Source organism: Schistocerca americana, chromosome 3 (assembly GCF_021461395.2).
Source record: "Schistocerca americana isolate TAMUIC-IGC-003095 chromosome 3, iqSchAmer2.1, whole genome shotgun sequence".
Classification (NCBI taxonomy): domain Eukaryota; kingdom Metazoa; phylum Arthropoda; class Insecta; order Orthoptera; family Acrididae; genus Schistocerca; species Schistocerca americana.
Window position 1 is genome coordinate 610,891,660 of NC_060121.1, and position 22,639 is coordinate 610,914,298.

A 22,639-nucleotide genomic window follows, 5' to 3' on the forward strand; every position below is an offset into this window, starting at 1 on the left:
GCATGGAAGAGCTTTTTGATGTCTTGCGGGAACATGGAACCGATGTGCTCCAGAGCGCCACTGAGTGGCACTTTCGTAAATAACGAAACAACATCAAAGCTGACCAGGATGTCGTTTGGTGCAAGTTTCAGTTTCTTCAGCTTCTCAGTGAAATGTCCTGAGTCCTTAATGTATGTGTCGGTCTTCCCCACGTGCGGCTGGAGCAGAGAGGTAATATATAGCAATATTTTTCAAAGTTTACAGAAAAATTCAATAAATTAGCTACATTTTATATGCAGCAACATATGACTTAACACGCACCAAACGCAAATTCATAGCAACCTCTATTTTTCACTGCAAACTTTCCGAACTTCTTGCAGTATTTTACTTAATCCTAAAATATCACAATAAATATGCCCACTAACAAAAATGACAGACAGTTCATCATGAAGCAATGATATGTGGATGAATCAAATTTTTTACCACAGTTTTTTTATTTTTTATTTTTTACAGTAGTTTGAGAAAGACTGCGGTTTGGCCAGATTGGCACCTTACCATTCATGGAGTCACACCAACCAGCAAGCTTCTGCCCCATATCATACACCATGATAGAGATTCAGCATGTGTGAGAGGGTCTTAACTCACCCTCCTACAGATTCATAGCTCATGGTGTTACCTATACCTGGCAATGCTGAAGGAATACTTTTGAACAGATGGACTCACACTCCAGTAAGGCAAGAATAGCAACAGCCAGCCCCAGCCCACCAAACATCGCACAGACTATTATTATTATTATTATTATTATTATTATTATTATTATTATTATTAATATTATTCTTTCTTTTCTCAGGCGTTATGTCTGGTCAAAAATGAAAAGTGACGCGGACCTTGATCAAGCGTGACTTCCTTTTAACTGTACGGTATATGTTATATTGCATTTAGGAACTTTCGGGTAATTGAACATGTATCAATAATTACGGATTTCTGTAGTTGTATGTATAAGTTTGGATGTAGCTGTATTGCATTGATGTACTGGTGGATATTGTGTGGTATGACTCCTGTAGTTAATAGAATAATTGGTATAATGTCAACTTATTATTATTATTATTATTATTGTTATTTACACCAATAAATGCAAGGAACCTTCACTTGCGACCATACACAAAGGGAGGTGAGCGCACTTCAAACAGTTCTGTGATGCTCAATGAAATATGACACACAGGATTGGCAGACTGTCCCTACCACATGTGAAGCTGAAGAGATTCCTTGCCTATAAAACCCTACATTTTTTGAACGGAGTGTAGACTCAGGCAAGTCATGCGAATGTCAAACCAGTGACTATCTCCAATGCAGAACTTTGGATTTCTGCAGCTTTCCTCCCTGCAATTAGGCCTGGTAGCACTACGCCTCTCATAGGACTTTAATCTTTTTGTGGAGTCCCTCTGCACCACCTATACTCTCTTAACAGTTGCTGCACATCTACTTAACTTCAGTGTTTGTTCCTTGGTATTTCCTTTCTCTGAAGGTTCCTTTGATAGCGTAGTTCAACATGTGTCCCCCCACCATAGAACACTTGGCCATCTCAGTTTTCAGCACTAACTTCACAGTAGTTAATAGGTGATTACCACTTGCACTACCTAAAGGTGACATGCAAACTGATTGGTTACAACAGACTGCATCTATTACAACTTCAATGTTAGCAACTGGCCTTCCACATCCATACAAAAATTTCCTTCTAAACAAGCAACAAAACTGAAATACTGTGAAATTTACAGAACATGTCAGCAATAACTCAAAATAAAGTCAGTGCCGAATGGCAGAGAACACTGTCTCATGCTAAAAACATAGCTCTTCTGTCTATTTTCCTGAAACTACTGAAGCCACGAGAAACAAATTTGTTAGACAAACATTTACTGTTATTTTGTGGTAATTTATTTTGTTCCAAGACAACTCTGGCTATTTTGCATGCCATAGTTGCTTATTAGTATAACTGGTGAAAAATAAAATTCATAACCCCTAAAACAATGTTTGTACATATGGTTTGAAATTCCAACTTACCAGTATTATTTGAGAAACAAGAAGTTTCCACATTCTCTCCTTTCAAAATATGTAAACAGGTTCACAAACAGAAATACAATCTTACAAGACACTCAAAGAAGATTTTAACCTAATTAAAATTAAGTGTAAACAATGACATGACAAACTTGTTTGCCCTTTTTGTGAACTACATTGGAGTGTTGCAAAATGCTCCAAACCCAAATCACTGTCAATTGTCTAACGAGTGACGATTTAACTAACGAGATCAGGAACCAGAAGCCAACTTCCACTAGTAAGGTAAGTGGTTAACTTGTTTCAATCATAACTGTGATGAAAACTAGGCATAACTCATCAATAGCTACATTGTCTTTCAGAGACAATGTGAGTATATGAATTAAGCTGTCAGTTGAGACAGTGTCCAGTTTGCTTTCCAAGTAATTCAATCACTGACATATCTTCAAGTTCAATATATTAACTGTGCCCATATCTTAAAACAACAGTAAAAGCTTTAAATCCATGTTCTTTGAACATTTTGTCCTGGGCACTTGCATTAGTCATTAGTAACATTTATATTTTCTGCGATGTATTTGGGTTGTGTTGTGTTGTGTTGGTCCGACATTCTCTGCAATGTCGGTTCACTTTTCGGTGTTGGTCGAAATTCAAGTACAAATACTCTGTGATGGGCACTTCACTCTAGAGGCAAGGCAACTGTGTGAGAAGCTATATGCCTATTGTTACTGGACTTAAGCAAACACTAAATTTAGCTGTTATGAACATAGCAAATACTTCGTAATCTGTTTAGAGGAGAAAAGAAGGGGGAAAAAGGTGTATTTTGCATCCTTGTCAGTGGCTAGTCAAGTGGTCTTGAGAACAAGGGCTCCCCAGGAAGCAGTCAGAGCTGTGCACAAAACAGGTAAGCAAGTGGTTTGTTACTCTAATAAAAGAAAGAATGTACCATTTGGCTTTTACTGAATGACAACTGCTCAATTTCTGCTTGTACTGGATGGTTACAATTAAAATGTAGCAACTCACAGAGGCCCAGTGTGGGCTGTAATTATTGTATGGCAGCAAAACTTGGTATATATGCTAAAGCATTAATGTGCAACTGATTTATGCTGGGAAAAAAGTTAGTCCCAATTTTGGTCACCAGGTGCAAGTCTGGCACTGTACACAGTTTGTATGACAGTACGAAGTCCATGCCGTCATTTTACACACCATAAATGAGTGAACAATATAGCTACTGAGAAGAGAGACTGTGCACTGTTAGTGATACTGTTAAGTGAATGGCAGCAATTACAGTAATGCACTGTTAGAGTATTGCCGACTAATGTTAATAAATAGTTTAAACAAACAATTCTGTTGGAAGAACATACGCAACTGAGCATTATATCAGAGGTTGAAAATACTGCTTCAGTTGTAAATTTCTTTTATAAAAGAAATTTATAACAGAAATTTACAGCTGAAGCAGTATTTTCAACTTCTGAAATAGTTTAAAGAACATGGCAATGAAATTTGAATACCCAGGTGAGCTTCATGAGGCACCTAGAAGAGGAAGGCACCCTATCCTGGTGGAAGTTATTGACGAGGTTGTGTTTCTGTAACTGACTGAAGCATGTGACCTGAGGAGTAATAGTGATTGCACTGTGTCACTAGAATTGTCCATCCCATGGTCAATAGTACAGACAGGTTTATGAGCTATCTTACACTGGTACCTGTACAAAATCCAGACAGTGCAGCAACTGAAATCCCATGAGCTGCAGCAACATTCTGAACTTCCTGTTTGCTTTCTGGTACAGGCTGACGTTAATTACATGCGGCCAAGCAACATTTTATGGACTGACGAAGCACATTTTACGCAACAGGCTGCAATAAGTACACAGAAGTGCCAAATTTGTGGTACTGTTAAAGTGCTTGTTGTGCACAAAGAGCCACTGCACTTGCAGTATGTGACTGTGGTGTGGATTCATAAGCACCTTTATTCTTGGTCCATTCTTCCTTGAGATAATACACCCAGAGCACCTGTCAGGTGTACTGTGACATCTGCACATTATCAAGACCTTACTGTACAGCATATGATTACTGCTTTGGGAAAGTGCAACTGTGTGGAAGCCACCATTTTCATGAGAGATAGGGCAACAGCTCTTGTCAATTGAACAGTGAAAGATCTGCTTAATATAACCTTCCACAAATGTGAGGTTATCCGGTTGCATGGTTGCAAGGTCACCTGATCTGCATTTTCGTGACCTTTCACTCCAGGTAAGTAACAAAGAATGCATTTACCAGGGAACATTCAATCTCTACCTGATCTGAAGGAAAGTATACAGGAACACATTGCTCAGATTCTACCAGAACTGTTGCGAGCAACTGTTGATTACAAACAATGGAAACTCCATGTAGGAATATTAACAATGCAGGAAATGACAGATTGCTACTTACTGCAAAGAAGACATGTTAAGTTGCAGACAGACACAATTAAAAGTAACTTATACAAAACTTCCAGCCACAGCCTTCATCAGCAAAAGAGAAACACACACCATGCATTCTGGCCCGACATGCTGGAGTTGGCAGTTGTGGCATGAGACGTGCTTGCTTATATGTATGAATGGTGTGTGTTTCTCTTTTGCTGATGAAGGCTGTGGCCAAAATTTTTATGTAATTGTCTTAATTGTGACTGTCTGCAACTTAAAAAGTCTTCTGTACAGTAAGTAGCGATCTGTCTTTTGCTACATCGTTGGACCGTTGATTATGTTGTTTTAAGAATAGAGCATCTCATTGACCTCTCTGGTGATCATACTGAACAAACTGGGTAAGTGGCAGTTAATAATAATAAAAAAAAAAAATCAACATTATGCCTTTGTCATTTGTTTGACCTATCCTGCCCACATCCTGTTCCTAATCCATTACATATGGAAACATTGCCATACATCTTTCTTGCATTAACACCACCAGATTTGCACCTGGTGGATAAAATTGGAGCCAATTTTTTTCCAGCCTAAATCAGTTCAGCATTAACACATTAGAATATCTACCATGTTCCACTGGCATATAATAATTACAGCCCTTAATGGAGCTATGTGGATAGCTGCACTTTAATTATAACCACCCATTAGCTGGCAACACGGCTGAGATAGAGTTGCATTGGTAATGAGGGCACATGGGAAGAATCAACGATGAAGGGTGTGACTGTTAGTGCAACACTGTCAGTAATTGCAACCAAATATGAACAAAACCACAAAGTGTTGCTGGCTTTTTTAAAAACATAACAGTAAACCTAAAATGTAAAAATTTTGACTGTCTAACATAGCAACAGTAACCCTACATTAGTGCAGTAAAAAAAAGCCAGTCAAGTGTCGAAATATGTACACAGCTGTGCCTGCATGGAGTAGAAATGAAATTTCCGTATCTCAAAGGAGGCTTTGAACACAACAGTGCTTTACTAGGCCTGGTTCTATGGGAGACTATACCTCACCCTGTCCCCCTGAAAGAGAAATGACTGGCCAAGTGAGTTGTAGGAGTAGGTGTCGATGGGGAGGCAACAGGTCTGTTTAATGCGGTATCGATTTTCATGGTGCATGGTTTTGCCATTGCATTTTGCTATAAGTGAAATCATAACTGCCACAAATATATGTAATCAAACACTTCCTTAAGTAGCAGTCGAGACTCCTTATCTGAAATGATTTATACTGCAAAAATAACTGCCAACCTAGATCCTGTCAGCAACCTTATTTGGCAAGAGTACCAAATTTTGCTTACATACTCCCCTTTCTTTCCTCTGCAATTCAGTAGTCCACGTATGAGTAGTAAGAATTTTTTTGCACAGAGAACAACAACTTTAATGTCTGCAGTGAAGGAAAAACAAGAACAAGTCTCAAAAATACCTGTTAAATTGGTCCTCTGCAGTCGTCAACTTCAATCTCAATTCCACCACAGTGTTTTCAAGCTCAGCAAGTTTACATTTATCAATATTATTTTTTGTTTCTGCTTCAAGTTTCTTAACTGACAATTTCAGAAACTTTATTTCTTGTTCTGCTTTTGCCAACTCTTTGTCAGCCAAAATCTTACACTGCTGGAGGTCATTCTTCTCTTGGCTAAGGCAATCAATTTCATGCTGCTTGTCATTCAAAATATTTTGCATATCTTGAATTGTCAGTTGCAGTTTCTCAAGCTCTTGAGATTTTTCTTCGAGTAGTAACTTGTTTGTTGAAAGCTCTGACAGTGAACCTGAAATTTCATCTTTAAGCTGCTGAATTTGAGACATCAGCTGTGACTTAGTATTTTCTGCTTCAAGAAACTTTTTTTCTGCAGCTTCAAACTTTTCTGGACTGTATCTTTCTTTAAATTCATCCAACTCTGATTTCAGCTCTCTAATTGCCTCATCTTTTGAAGCAACTTCACACTGAAGTCTGACTATATTACTCTCAGCTGCTTCTATTTCCTTTTCTTTGATAATCTTTATATTTTCAAGATTAGATATTTGCTTCAAATGTTCTTCACTGCATTTTTTCAGTGTTGACAAATTTACTGTGATTTCGTCTCTCTCCAGTTTTAATTTATTAAGTTCAGTCTCACACTGGCTTTGTTTTAGTAAGGCACAGTTCAATTGAAGAGTTATGTCCATTATTTCATTACCACTAACTTCCACATTTCTTTTAAGATCCATGTTTTGCACTGACAAATTATCTACACAAGCTTGAATATCTGCATTTAATGCTGTTAAATCAACTATATGCTGTGCTGATTTCTGAGAAAAGTCTCTGTTTTCTTCAAGTTCCTGCATAAGCTGACCAATCTGTTTCTGAGCACATTCTTTGTGGTGGTCCAATTTTTCAGCAATAACATCAATCTCTGCTTCTGACCGCTTCAGTGCATCCTCTAGCTCAGATATGCGTTCTTCGTAGGACTTTGCCTGCAGCTCCAAAGAACTTTGGGTTTGTAAGAGTGCTTTTTCACTTGCCTGCAATCGCATCTGGAGTTCTTGAATGTTTGCATCTTGCTCTTGTGATGCAGTTTCTAATTGTACAACATATTCATTTACTTGATGCAATTTTTCTGTAAACATAGAAAGTTGACCAGCAAATGAATCTACGTCATGTCTCATACTCTGCATATTCTGAGTTTTCAGTACTGATTTACATTTTAAAGTATCTATTTTCTCAAGCAGCTCATTTCGGATTTGTTCTATCTGCCTCAGATTTTCTTTTTCAATCTTTTGTAATTCTTCCTCTTGCGTGATCAGTTTCTCCTTGTAGCCTGCCACTTCTGCAATTAATTCTTCTTTTTCTGCTTCAAGCTGGTCCCTTGTCGCAGTCAGTTGCTCCACATCTTTCTCACTTTCTAAAAGACGAACACCTAGAGCCTGCAAGCTGTCTCTAAGATTTCTATTGCCAACTTCAAATTTACGATTCTGATCCTCGGATGCTTCTAAGGAGCATTTCAGAGTTGCCATCGATTCTTTACACAGGTTGTGCTCCACACTTACAGAATCCAATTTGTCTTTCAGTTCTGCTATTGTTACCTGCTGCTCAACATTTGAAACTCGAAGTTCATCTCGTGTGGCTGTAATCTGACCTATTTCATCCTGTAACACAGCTAAAGCAGCAGATATTCTATGGAGTTCTTCAGTTTTCAAGGCTAACTTGTCCTCAGTATCGACTTTTTCTTTCTTTAACAGCAAAACTGATTCCTCTAAATCAGAAATTGTTTTTTCTGAGTCTCTCTTCATACCTTCTATCTTCAAGTCCATATAATTCTCCAGCTCCTTGACTTTATTCCTATGCAGTTGCAAAATGTGCTTTATCAATGTTTCATACTTTAAACTTATTTCTTTTAGTTTCAGCGCACATTCCTCAGAAAATCTATTTATATACGAAAATGTATCGTTTAAGTTCTGAAACTGCTCTAATAAGATCTTAAAATCTTTATCATGTTTCAGTTTCATGTCGGCATACTCTGCTTTCTGGATTTCACACTCTGCAATCAACTCTGAGACCTCCATTTCCTTGGCACTCAGCACAGCTTCCAAACTAGTTTTTGCCATCTTATATTCTGTGCAATCTGTCTCCAAGTTTCTAAGCTGTTCCTCAAGAGCAAGCTTTTCTACAGAATGCCTGCTTTCTATCTGTTCTATCTGTTTTTCAAGCTTTTCAATATTTTTGCTATATTCACACAGCAATGCAGCCTTTTCTATGTTATGCTCACTGACCATTTTATCACGTTCTGCTTTGCAGTCCTCAAACTCAACTTCCAATGATGAAAGTTCACCCTGTAACATAAGTATCATCTGCTGTTTTTGTGCAACCTTTGATGATAAGTCAGAATTTATAGCTTTCTCTTCCAACACTTGAGATTCCCAGTCACGTTGCAATTTTTCTGAACCCTGTTTAAGATCATTGAAAGTTTCATTAAGTCTCCTGTGGGATTCTTCCAGCATCCTGTACTCTTCATCATGTGAATTCTTGAGTTCCTGATATTTTATCTTTTCGGCTTGCAATGTTTCTTTCATCAGTTCGAGCTCATTATTCAAAACACAACATTTATCTTGACTTATCTGTAGGGACAATTTATTTTTGGATAACTCTTCAGTCATTTCATTTTGAATACTGCTTAAATTCTTTTTGTCAATTTCCAATTGAGAAATTGCAACCTCTAATGACAGACACCTACTTCTACATTCTTTCAATTCTCTTGACAATTCCTCAATTTTTTCACTGGTAAATGATCTGTCCATGCTATCAAATCGCAATCTCCTTTTGCCATCACAGTTGAAGCAGCCATCATCTGACTGTGTGTCAATGTCTTCTGTATCTGTCGCACTGTCCTTTTTACCAGCATGCTGCAATCCAGTGGTTTGGGACCTGGATCTCTGGGAATTCTCTCTTAGTTTCCTTGGTGGTTGTGGCTGAAAATAAAGAATTCAGTTTAGAATAAATGCCTGCACTAAAATACCAGCTGTGATTTATTTCATGTCCAAACACAAATCTTTCAATATTGGTCTGAACAATATGAATAAAATATAGTAACAGTGAAAGCTTGAAGCAGAAATAATAATATGTGATATGTACATAGATGATCAGCTGAGTCTGTCTATAGAGTCTTAATGTATTAGTATTGTATGGTGTGATCCAAGTGAGTCAGATGATTTCCATCATATTTCTCACTATAATATTTCTGACATTGTCTTGTTGATAAATTACAAACAATATTCCCACAAGATGTTAATAAACTGTACCATCAGTAATTCTACTCACAGACCATTGCTTTAAATTGACTGCATTGCAAAGGTTGGGTGTTGAAATATGTGACACTTCTTGCATCATGGATGACTTCAAATTTGGAAGATTAGGCAAGAATTCTGTGAACAGACATATTTCTTAATGTTTGGTGAAGCGAACCCTCATCAAGGCATTACGATACTCTGAGTGCCCCATTGCTTCTTGGGGAAGAGAGAAAACAGACAGTAGCTCAAACTTATAGCAGGGAACACTATTGTTTCTTCTGACGTGCAATCCGAAATCTGCTCAATGAATAAAATCCATTCTTATAAAGTATATTTCAGAGTATGAAGATATTGGCAAAAAATGAAGAAAGAAAAAGCATCCAACCCAGACATTGGCAAAAAATGAAGAAGAAAAAGCATCCAATCACAGTACTGATGCAGACCAGAGGAACATATATTACTCTGGAGCATGAATCTCCAGCACTAAAAAGTTTAAGGATTTACTGACCTAACCAAACATAAATGATGATGATGTTGTTGTTGTTGTTGTTGTTGTTGTTGTTGTTGTCGTCGTCTTCAGTCCTGAGACTGGTTTGATGCAGCTCTCCATGCTACTCTATCCTGTGCAAGCTTTTTCATCTCCCAGTACCTACTGCAACCTACATCCTTCTGAATCTGCTTAGTGTATTCATCTCTTGGTCTCCCTCTACGATTTTTACCCTCCACGCTGCCCTCCAATACTAAATTGGTGATCCCTTGATGCCTCAGAACATGTCCTACCAAGCGATCCCTTCTTCTGGTCAAGTTGTGCCACAAACTTCTCTTCTCCCCAATCCTATTCAATACTTCTTCATTAATCATACAGTAAAGCTGCATGCCCTCGGGAAAAATTACGGCTGTAGTTTCCCCTTGCTTTCAGCCGTTCGCAGTACCAGCACAGCAAGGCCGTTTTGGTTATTGTTACAAGGCCAGATCAGTCAATCATCCAGACTGTTGCCCTTGCAACTACTGAAAAGGCTGCTGCCCCTCTTCAGGAACCACACGTTTGTCTGGCCTCTCAACAGATACCCCTCCGTTGTGGTTGCACCTACGGTACGGCTATCTGTATCGCTGAGGCACGCAAGCCTCCCCACCAACGGCAAGGTCCATGGTTCATGGGGGGGGGGGGGGGGGGGGGGGGGGGGGGACATAAATGATAAATTTATTAAAACTCTCTATTTAAAACTCTTGTTTCGTGTACAAATGCAAGGCTCCATGAAATCCTATAATGCTCAAATCATCCACAAATTAAGTAGCAAGCACAAAGACTGAAATAGTCAACAGAAACTACATAGTTCAACAGGAGGGGTAGTTCCATGAACACAAGGTAAAAAAAAATACTATTTTTCAATTAATAATTATGTTATAAATTGTATTACATTGTTTGTTTTGTATGCGACAACAAACCAAAGTCTGTACAAAAATTTGAGTTCACTGAGAGAAGCTGTTGAGAAAATATCTTAACTGAGACAAGTGTCCATTTTGATTAATAAGGTAGGTGTAATTTCGAAATCTTTAAAATTTCCCGATTGGTTGTGCAATTAGCTGATGTTATTTATAAAGAAACTAGTCTCTAGAATCACCACAAGACCAGCACAGCCAAGATGTTTTAAAATGTCATTGAGATTATCTAAATGATAACGCTTCCATCATATAAAGGAAATAAAATTCAAATGGTGAAAGCATTATCATTTAGATTCCATTTTACTGTGACTCCATATAATATGAAAATCCTCTTCATGGATTTGCCACTGGATCACATTGTGCAAATACCACAATATTTCCTTGGAGCAACTCCCCAACATCTTCAGGTGGTTCAAGCTTGCTGGTGGCTAGGTACGACTGATGGTATTTGCACGTTGATGCCTCGTTTCTAGAACATGCGCACGAAGAATTCACAGGTGCAGAAATCGTGCATGTGCAATGATTTGCAAATAGATGGTGCCATACTTAAATGCCCTCTGCCGAAAATCGCAAAGCGGCTCTCATATACGTGCACTGTACGCTGGGGTTACTAACAGTGTGGCCAGACATTACTAGTCTTGATTTAATAGCAGCCATTGCAGGGTTCCAGGCTGTGATCAGTTGAGATCCTGCATCCCTGTTGACCAGATTATCGGCTGTATGCATATGTATTGCTTCCTTAATAATGCAATCCCAGAAAGCTGATGCCGGGGATAAAACTTCTGCTTTTTCATAAATCATGTGATGTCCTGTACTCAGACGGTGTTCTGAAATTGTTGACTTTCCCAGTTGACAAAGGCGTGTATGACGCTGATGTCATTGCTGTGTTCTTTTACTGTGCGACATGTCTGGCCTATATATGCTGCCCCGCACTGACAAGGAATCTTGTACACACCTCATTTCCTCATGCCAAGATCATCCTTGACCAAACCCAACAGGTTTCTCAGTTTCGCAGATGGTCGAAAAATCCACTTAATGCCATATCTTCCGAGGACTCTTCCGGTTCTTGATGACATGGCACCAAAATATGGCAAAAAGACCAATGTGGTGGGTACAAGATTCCTTGTCAATGTGGGGAAGCATATACAGGCCAGACATTCTGCACAGTACAAGAACACTGCAATGACATCAGCCTGGAACCCTGCATTGGCTGCTATTAAATCACGACGTGAAAAATCAAGATTTTTCAATGAAGACCCATCATTGGTCTAGTACGATTTCTTACTGAGAAACGTCTGGCTGCACTGTCAATATACACAGTGTCAAGTGCACGCACAGGAGAGACGAGAGACGCTCTGCGATTTTCGGCAGAGGGCATTTGAGTACGGCACCATCTATCTGCAAATCATTGCACACGCGTGATTTTTGCACCTGTGCATTCTTCACACACGTGTTCTAGGAACAGGGCATCAACGTGCAGATACCGTCATTCATACCTAGCCACCAGCAAGGTTGAACCACCTGAAGATGTCTGACAGTTTCAGGAAATATTTGCACAAAGTGATCCGGCAGCAAACCCGAGAAGACTATTTACAACATATCCGCCGGGAAAGCTTGAAAAGCCACAATATGAAAATTGTTGAGATTAGTTTTCAATTCGATTTAAACCAGATTGTGAAACATTTTGTCAATTATTTTGGGTGGTTTGACACCTCCAGGAAAGGGCTAAAATATAAGAAACACTTGTTTCAGATTGCTTCTCACTAACAACTGAAGCTCACCTGCAATTTTTGACCTAATTGTTACCAATATGTTAGTGCTGGTAGTACACTGGTGTTTTGATCCTGGCCAATGTTTTAATAACCAACTGTTTGCTTTGAATTTCCTTTCATCAGAGCAAGTAACATAAAAGTGTGAAACTAGAGATTCAGCTGTTTCTATATTTGTAGACTTGCTCACCCTGCTACAATGGTTCTTGTGTCCATCTTGTTTACCTTTGCTTAACGTGGTAAAAGATAGCTAACAGGATGAAAGATTAGAGTTATCATCTCATCGACAATTTTATCATTAGGGAAGTAGCAAAACCACATACTGAAAAATGACGTGAGAAGGAAATTGGTTGTGTCCTTTTCAAAGTAACCATTTAAAGATTCTGAAGTAATTTCAGGAAACCATATAAATAAGGTGCTGAAATTTCTTGACATTATTTCATTTATAGTGACTTAAAACATTGAGAGATGAGAGTTTTGCAAAAGTAATATGTCACAAAAATGCAGTGTGTAGTTACAGAAAGAAATAAACTTTTTATATTTCGATACAATTTAACAACACAGTATAAGAAATTTATTAACAAATGATTCAGAGTCAATAACCAATGCAAGATTGTTCAATATTTTAAGTCAAATACCTTTCAACAAACAGTTACACACAGTTGAAGTATGAAGTTTTAGTGAACGAGAATATAACATTTGTTTTCAAAGCATTATACATTGTAGCATGTTCTACTACTCTCAGAACACACTGAAAATCTGCAGATTCATAATGAGGATAAGTAGAGGACAACTATTTAGGAAATTATTACTCCATCTTTCTCAACATTAAAAACCTGTATCTAAACAATAAATAATCCAAATAAAAATAAAAATTTGTCACAGAATTGTTATAAAATTCAAATTGTGTGTGGTTACAGCTGTATTTTATTAACATTCTATGTCACATAACAGCCTCCGTTTTCCTTGAGTATCATTATTTGACGAAGTAGCAAAGAGTGGAATATTCCACTCTGTAACTGCCTTTAAGTTTCATTTGATCACCAGTGAAGCAGATTCCACCAATTACATCATACTGCTCACAGGCACCAAATCTTCACCATGTCAATTTTTATGACAGTTTACTGCTGTTCTTCTGCAATATAAAACTGCTGCAATAACTATTAACAGCACTCTAGAAGGGCACCAAATTTCCTATCCTCACAGGGCATACTAACCTCTACAATTTCCCAGACTTCCATATACTACTACAATACATATGCCACTTCTGTCTCCTGCAATATCGTCACATACACTCCTGGAAATTGAAATAAGAACACCGTGAATTCATTGTCCCAGGAAGGGGAAACTTTATTGACACATTCCTGGGGTCAGATACATCACATGATCACACTGACAGAACCACAGGCACATAGACACAGGCAACAGAGCATGCACAATGTCGGCACTAGTACAGTGTATATCCACCTTTCGCAGCAATGCAGGCTGCTATTCTCCCATGGAGACGATCGTAGAGATGCTGGATGTAGTCCTGTGGAACGGCTTGCCATGCCATTTCCACCTGGCGCCTCAGTTGGACCAGCGTTCGTGCTGGACGTGCAGACCGCGTGAGACGACGCTTCATCCAGTCCCAAACATGCTCAATGGGGGACAGACCCGGAGATCTTGCTGGCCAGGGTAGTTGACTTACACCTTCTAGAGCACGTTGGGTGGCACGGGATACATGCGGACGTGCATTGTCCTGTTGGAACAGCAAGTTCCCTTGCCGGTCTAGGAATGGTAGAACGATGGGTTCGATGACGGTTTGGATGTACCGTGCACTATTCAGTGTCCCCTCGACGATCACCAGTGGTGTACGGCCAGTGTAGGAGATCGCTCCCCACACCATGATGCCGGGTGTTGGCCCTGTGTGCCTCGGTCGTATGCAGTCCTGATTGTGGCGCTCACCTGCACGGCGCCAAACACGCATACGACCATCATTGGCACCAAGGCAGAAGCGACTCTCATCGCTGAAGACGACACGTCTCCATTCGTCCCTCCATTCACGCCTGTCGCGACACCACTGGAGGCGGGCTGCACGATGTTGGGGCGTGAGCGGAAGACGGCCTAACGGTGTGCGGGACCGTAGCCCAGCTTCATGAAGACGGTTGCTAATGGTCCTCGCCGATACCCCACGAGCAACAGTGTCCCTAATTTGCTGGGAAGTGGCGGTGCGGTCCCCTACGGCACTGCGTGGGATCCTACGGTCTTGGCGTGCATCCGTGCGTCGCTGCGGTCCGGTCCCAGGTCGACGGGCACGTGCACCTTCCGCCGACCACTGGCGACAACATCGATGTACTGTGGAGACCTCACGCCCCACGTGTTGAGCAATTCGGCGGTACGTCCACCCGGCCTCCCGCATGCCCACTATACGCCCTCGCTCAAAGTCCGTCAACTGCACATACGGTTCACGTCCACGCTGTCGCGGCATGCTACCAGTGTCAAAGACTGCGATGGAGCTCCGTATGCCACGGGAAACTGGCTGACACTGACGGCGGCGGTGCACAAATGCTGCGCAGCTAGCGCCATTCGACGGCCAACACCGCGGTTCCTGGTGTGTCCGCTGTGCCGTGCGTGTGATCATTGGTTGTACAGCCCTCTCGCAGTGTCCGGAGCAAGTATGGTGGGTCTGACACACCGGTGTCAATGTGTTCTTTTTTCCATTTCCAGGAGTGTATATTGGCCCTGCCCTCACAACTGTCGCAATATTTACTGAACATCTAAAATATGTGTAGTCCTAGGTCGCAACACTGTGTGTACGCAACCATTCACAAAAGAAAACCCAAGACAAAAAAATCCTGACTTTTCATATCTGTGTACAAGAAATCCATGCAAGACAAAATTCTATTCCGCAAGCAATGGTGAAAGAAAAATTCAAAAAAATGGTTCAAATGGCTCTGAGCACTATGGGATTTAACATCTGAGGTCATCAGTCCCCTAGAACTTAGAACTACTCAAATCTAACCAACCTAAGGACATCACACACATACATGCCCGAGGCAGGATTCGAACCTGCGACAGCAGCAGTCACGCAGGTCCAGACTGTAGTGCTTAGAACTGCTCGGCCACTCCGGCCACCAAGCAAAATTCCTTTGGGCTTTTGGGTGCCAGGGCAACTCAACATTTCTAGGGCAACTCAACATTTCTAAGTCTTCACATCAATTGCATCCATAGGGTGCGGCCTCATGCCATTACTATCTATCTCTCACAGATACACTGATGAGCCAAAACATGATTACTGCCCACAATGAGACTGAATGCTGCCTGATGACACTGCAGGTACATGGCATGGTAAGGAAAGCATGTAAGAGGAGAACATACAGAGAATCATTCTAGTAGTGACATGGTCTGCAAAGAGGGAAATCCACTGGCATACGCAATTCACATATGGCAAAATCAAAAATCATAAAGTCTAGGATGGAAGGACAACAATATTGCGAAATGATAATAAATAAGAATTTTTGCAGCCAAAATTGCATGTCAAAATTTTATTTCCTCAATGACCACTTCTGACAGAGCCTAGCCAATATCTTCAGATCATCTGGAAATAATATTACTGTTGTTTCCAGAAGATCTGAACATGACAAACTGTATTTGACAGTCATTGAGGAAGCAAAGATGTTTCAACATGCAATTCTGGCTTCAAAAATGATATGACTTATTTCCAGAAGACCCAAAGATGACAGCTAGACTGTCAAAACCAGTCATTGAGGAAACAAATATTTTAACATGTGATCCTTACTGCAAAAATTCTTATTTATCATCAAATATCACATTGCACCCAACAACATTTGCAACTTATTACGAAAAGGATATATTGCTAAAACAGGCACAACAGAAAGACTGCTATACATTTAAATTTAAACTTTTGGCCAAAAGAACTTGTTCCAAAGTAGAAACAAACACACACTCACACACACACACACACACACACACACACACACACACACACAACCACTGTTCAAAGTGGCTGGACTACCAGCCCACACGCACACGCGCACAAAAGCACTGTCTCTGGCTGGACTGGAAGTCTGGCCACTTATGTGAATGTGTGTGTTTTCCACTTTGAAATAAGGCCTTTTGGTTGAGAGCTTAAATGTTTACCAATCTTTCCGTTGTGCCTGTCTGCAACCCAACATCTCTTCTGTGAGGTGAGTAGCAATCTGTCCTTTCCATAATATTGTTATTTCAGAGGCCAGACTGTTATGGCCTGACTTCTGGGAACAAGCTTCTCTGAAAATGCAAAGATCATCAGCTGTTCATGGTTCAAATGGCTCTGAGCACTATGGGACTCAACTGCTGAGGTCATTAGTCCCCTAGAACTCAGAACTAGTTAAACCTAACTAACCTAAGGACATCACAAACATCCATGCCCGAGGCAGGATTCGAGCCTGCGACCGTAGCGGTCTTGCGGTTCCAGACTGCAGCGCCTTTAACCGCACGGCCACCTCGGCCGGCAGCTGTTCATGTCCTACTGTCTTGAGCATCTGTGGAAGGTGGTTTAAGAACAGTGAATTTGTGGTAGATGACAAGGTGTTGGATTTCCGCATTTCACCACACAATATGTGCAGTTGGAGGCTTGTCAGCTCTGTAAAGCAAGCCAAGCAGCAAACTGTGGTAGATCTGGTGACAGAACTTGTGCAGACACACGCATTTGGAGTTCACATTGATCAGAACACATTGTTGAACATGAGGCTCCACAGCCTCTACTTGTTCCCTTGTCAATTCAACAACATCTTCAATTATGACTGCAGTGCACTTGGGATCATCAAGGTTGGATGTTAGATCAATGGCAGCATGTCCCCTAGTCAGATAAATCACATTTCTTATTACATTAGATCAATGGTATTGTCCAGATATTCAGTCATCCAACACAACGGCTGCTCAAAACATGCACTGTACTATGGCTGTAGGCCAGTGGAGGAAGTATTACAGTGTGATCAGCATGATATGAAGGACATTTGTCTGACTGTCGGGAGCTGTAGCAGAAATCTAAGGCAACCCAACGGCGGTTAACTATGTGAACATTACTATAGACCATCTGCATCCCTTCATGCTTTATGTCTTTCTCAGTGGTGATGGCACCTTCCAGCAATAGAACTGTCCAGAAATTCTTGTGTACCTGATAGCTGTTTAGCTTTCCTTACAGCTGATGAGTCATGTGACAAAACATCTATTAATCTCCACAGAATCCGAAAATAACAAACAAACATTGCGACTTTCAACCAAGTACCCCATCTAGTAATGGTGGGGTAGGTGGGGAAAAAAATTCTGAAATCTGAATGTACTTTTGTATACTGACAGTAATTTTCATAATTTTCTAAATGGAAGATACAAATTTCTTCACATAGGAATATTTCTCTTTTAATGTTTCAAAATTATGAGTAGGGTGCAAATTGCACATCATGAAATTTCAGTTACAGAACATGCACTTTAAATTGGAAAAAAAACAAGAAACATGCAAGAAGCTGGATCTATATGCTCTGGCTGAACCGATCATATTTTACTCCATCAGGTCACATAGCAAAACATGCACAACCTAAACGTGGGCCCATTGCATGTTTTCAGAAGAAAGTAAGTTAGCAAGTCCATAAAAATGAGTTTTTCTCCATTCAGAGGTCTCACTAAAATATTCAGTAGATACCTGTTCTACCCGTCAGTGCTTTCTTCCAGAGGAAAATACTCTAGGTCATCAGCTACTATTCATCTGATGCAGCACGTTTTCTTTCCACAGTGGCTGAAGTTAGTAAGTTTCTCCAAGTATCCTCACTGCGAACATACTTCTGAGTATATTTCTCAAGATACTATTTCCCAATGGGATTGCTGCATTTGGAAACAGGAATACCAACTGTTTGAAATACCATCACAGTGTCAAAAATTTCATTTCCCCCTTTTTAACAAAAACTCCAGAGCTGCACCAATAAACTGCTGTCTCACTTACAATTGCAAGCTGCCTGTGAGATGGACATCATCTACACCTACATCTACATCTTGCAAACCACTGAGAAGTGCCTGTCAGAGTGTACATCACATCGTACCGGTTATTAGGATTTCATTCACTGATATAATACAGGAAGAATGATTGATTGAATGCCTGTGTGTGTGTGTGTGTGTGTGTGTGTGTGTGTGTGTGTGTGTGTGTGTGTGTATACAGTACTTATTCTAATATTATCCTCACGCTCATTATATGAGCGATACCCAGGAGATTATGTATATTCATAGAGCCATAATTTAATGTCGGTTCTTGAAACTTTGTTAAGAGACTTCCCCACGATAGTTTACGTCTATCTTCGAGAATCTGCCAGTTCAGTTCCTTCAGTATCTCAGAGACTTTCCCACCAATCAAACAAACCAGTGAAAATTCATGCTGCTCTTCTCTGTATACATTCAATATTCCCTGTTAGTCCTATCTCGTATGGCCCCCAGACACTTCAGCAATATTCTAGAACTGGTCGCATGAGTGGTTTGTAAGCAATCTCCTTTGAAGACTATCACCTGCTTTACCCATTACTGAGCCTATTTGATTATTCCATTTCATATCCCTACAAAGTGTTAACCCAGATATTTGCATGAGCTGGTCGATTTCTACAGTGACTCATTGATATTATAGGAGACTGTGCATTTTTTCCTTTTGTGAAGTGCTCAATTTTACATCTCTGAACTTTTAAAGCAAGTTGGCAATCTTTGCACCACTTTGAAATCTTATCAAGAACTTACTAAATATTTATGCAGCTTCTTTCAGTCAGCATTTCATTATAGATAACTGCATCACCTGTAAAACCCTGAAGTGGCTATTATTATTGGCTGCAAGGTCATTAATAAAAATTTACTGGCAGATTAAAATTGTGTGCTGGACTGAGACTCTAAGTCTAGAACTTTGCCTTTTGTGGGCAAGTGCTCTACCATATAAACAAGGTCTGCAGAACAACTTCTGTGAAGTTTGGAATGTAGGAGATGAGGTACTGGCAGAAGTAAAGCTGTGAGGACAGGTCGTGAGTCGTGCTTGTGTAGCTCAGGTGGTAGAACACTTGCCTGCAAGAGCCAAAGGTCCTGAGTTCAAGTCTTTGTCCGGCACACAGTTTTAATCTTCCAGGAAGTTTCATATCAGCGCACACACTGTTGTACAGTGAAAGTTTCATTTGGGTCATTAATATACAGCATGAACAGCAAGTGTACCAACACATTTCCCTGGGACACAACTGAAGTTACTTCTACATCTGACGATGACTCTGCATGCAAGATAATATGCTGTGTCCTTCTTACCAAAAAGTTCTCAGTCCAGTCACAAATTACACTCGATACATCATCTGATCGTACTTTCGACAATAAGCATAGGTGTGGTACTGAGTCAAATGCTTTTCAGAAACCAAGAAGTGGTACATCTACCTGACTGCCTTGATCCAATCAAAACTTTCAGAATGTCACAAGAGAAAAATGCAAGTTGAGTTTCACATGATCAACATTTTCTGAATCAATGCTGGTTGGTACGGAAGAAGTCATTCTGTTTAAGATACCTCATTATGTTTGAACAGACAGTATGTTCTAAGTTCTACAACAAATCAATGTCAAAGATACTGGATCCTAGTTCTGAGGACCACTTCTATCACCCATCTTGTAGATGCGTGTTACCAAGCTTTTTTCCAATTACTGGGCATGGTTTTTTGTTCAAGAGACCTGCAATGGAATATACAGGGCTATTACAAATGATTGAAGCGATTTCATAAATTCACTGTAGCTTCAATCATTGACATATGGTCACGACACACTACAGATACGTAGAAAAACTCAAAGTTTTGTTCGGCTGAAGCCGCACTTCAGGTTTCTGCCGCCAGAGCGCTCGAGAGCGCAGTGAGACAAAATGGCGACAGGAGACGAGAAAGCGTATGTCGTGCTTGAAATGCACTCACGTCAGTCAGTCATAACAATGCAACGACACTTCAGGACGAAGTTCAACAAAGATCCACCAACTGCTAACTCCATTTGGCGATGGTATGTGCAGTTTAAAGCTTCTGGATGCCTCTGGAAGGGGAAATCAACGGGTCGGCCTGCAGTGAGCGAAGAAACGGTTGAACGCGTGCGGGCAAGTTTCACGCATAGCCAGCGGAAGTCGACGAATAAAGCAAGCAGGGAGCTAAACGTACCACAGCCGATGGTTTGGAAAATCTTACGGAAAAGGCTAAAGCAGAAGCGTTACCGTTTACAATTGCTACAAGCCCTGACACCCGATGACAAAGTCAAATGCTTTGAATTTTCGGCGCGGTTGCAACAGCTCATGGAAGAGAATGTGTTCAGTGCGAAACTTGTTTTCAGTGATGAAGCAACATTTTTTCTTAATGGTGAAGTGAACAGACACAATGTGCGAATCTGGGCGGTAGAGAATCCTCACGCATTCGTGCAGCAAATTCGCAATTCACCAAAAGTTAACGTGTTTTGTGCAATCTCACGGTTTAAAGTTTATGCCCCTTTTTCTTCTGCGAAAAAAACGTTACAGGACACGTGTATCTGGACATGCTGGAAAATTGGCTCATGCCACAACTGGAGACCAACAGCGCCGACTTCATCTTTCAACAGGATGGTGCTCCACCGCACTTCCATCATGATGTTCGGCATTTCTTAAACAGGAGATCGGAAAACCGATGGATCGGTCGTGGTGGAGATCATGATCAGCAATTCATGTCATGGCCTCCACGCTCTCCCGACTTAACCCCATGCGATTTCTTTCTGTGGGGTTATGTGAAAGATTCTGTGTTTAAACCTCCTCTACCAAGAAACATGCCAGAACTGTGAGCTCGCATCAACGATGCTTTCGAACTCATTGATGGGGACATGCTGCACCGAGTGTGGGAGGAACTTGATTACCGGCTTGATGTCTGCCAAATCACTAAAGGGGCACATATCGAACATTTGTTAATGCCTAAAAAAAACTTTTTGAGTTTTTGTATGTCTGTGCAAAGCATTGTGAAAATATCTCAAATAATAAAGTAGTTGTAGAGCTGTGAAATCGCTTCAATCATTTGTAATAACCCTGTAGTTACAAGAGGAGCTAACTCAGCCACAAATTCTATACAGAATTTGAGAGGAATTCCACGGGCCCTGGAGCTTTATTCAGTTTTAATGATCCAGCTGTTTCTCAACACTACTGGCACTAATATATATTTCATTCACCATTTCAGTGGTACAAGGTCTAAATTGGGACAATTCTCCTGTGTCGTCCTTTTTATAAGAACATTTGAATGGAGTTAAGCATTTCAGATTTAGCTTTTCTACTCGCAATTTCAGTTCCCATTTCATTAGCTAGGGACCGGACACTAACTTTAGTGCCACTAACAACCTTTACGTACAACCACAATTACTTTGGTTTTTGCGAAAGATCATATGACAACATTCTGCAACAGTAGTTATTGAAGGCATCAGGCATTACTATCTTGATAGCCAAACAAGTTTCATCCAGCATTCCTATCTATAGCACTACACTTTGTTTTATGGCTGTTATTTGGTAGTTTCTGCTTCTTTAGTATTTTTTTATAGTGTGAAAAAAAAACTAAGGTTATATGAGCCCATGTCAGAACTGCAAAACACGAAAACGAAAAAGGTGTTACAGCAACTACACATGAAGCCCAATTGACGGAAGGAAAGACAGCTAAAACCAGGGGCTTTCTCTTGGAAAAACGTCCATAAAATAAGCTGCAGAAAAAACAAAAGTCTGAACTAAAGATTAAATGTCCTTCGCCATATGGCTATGATGGATAAAAAGTAAAATGTGGTCGACAGCCCAAGTGTTGTTCGCTAAAATGGCTCATAACTCAGACAGCAAACATAAGTGGTTAGAAAAATTGCATTCTGTTACGAAATGGTGAACCATCAATGGTTGATGACAATGATCACAAGTAGTGGGGGATCAGCACTTAACAAATTGTGATGGCTACAAAGACAGCACCCAATATGCAATCTAGCTAAAATGACCTCCCATGAAGGGAAGACCAGTGGTGATGCCACGGTGACATCTCCTGACAGACATCAACATAGATAATATCGGAGGGAATGGAAGAAGTAGCAGGCTGAGGTACTAGGACTGCAGCAGCATCAGCAGCCTCGTTTCCAGTCAGACCACTGTGACCAGGGACCCACACTAACATCATAGTTGCTCCATCAAGAG

At 40.4% G+C, this 22,639-nt stretch overlaps 1 protein-coding gene across 1 annotated transcript in view; it reads right to left on the bottom strand.

Moving 5' to 3' along the window:
- LOC124607436 (hyaluronan mediated motility receptor-like) overlaps window positions 1–22,639 on the bottom strand; it is a 130,442-nt gene that overhangs the window by 27,209 nt on the left and 80,594 nt on the right. Inside the window, exon 3 of the mRNA XM_047139765.1 lies at window positions 5,895–8,914. Within this exon, the coding sequence (XP_046995721.1) occupies window positions 5,895–8,914 (3,020 nt within the window). The remainder of the gene's footprint in view (window positions 1–5,894; window positions 8,915–22,639) is intronic.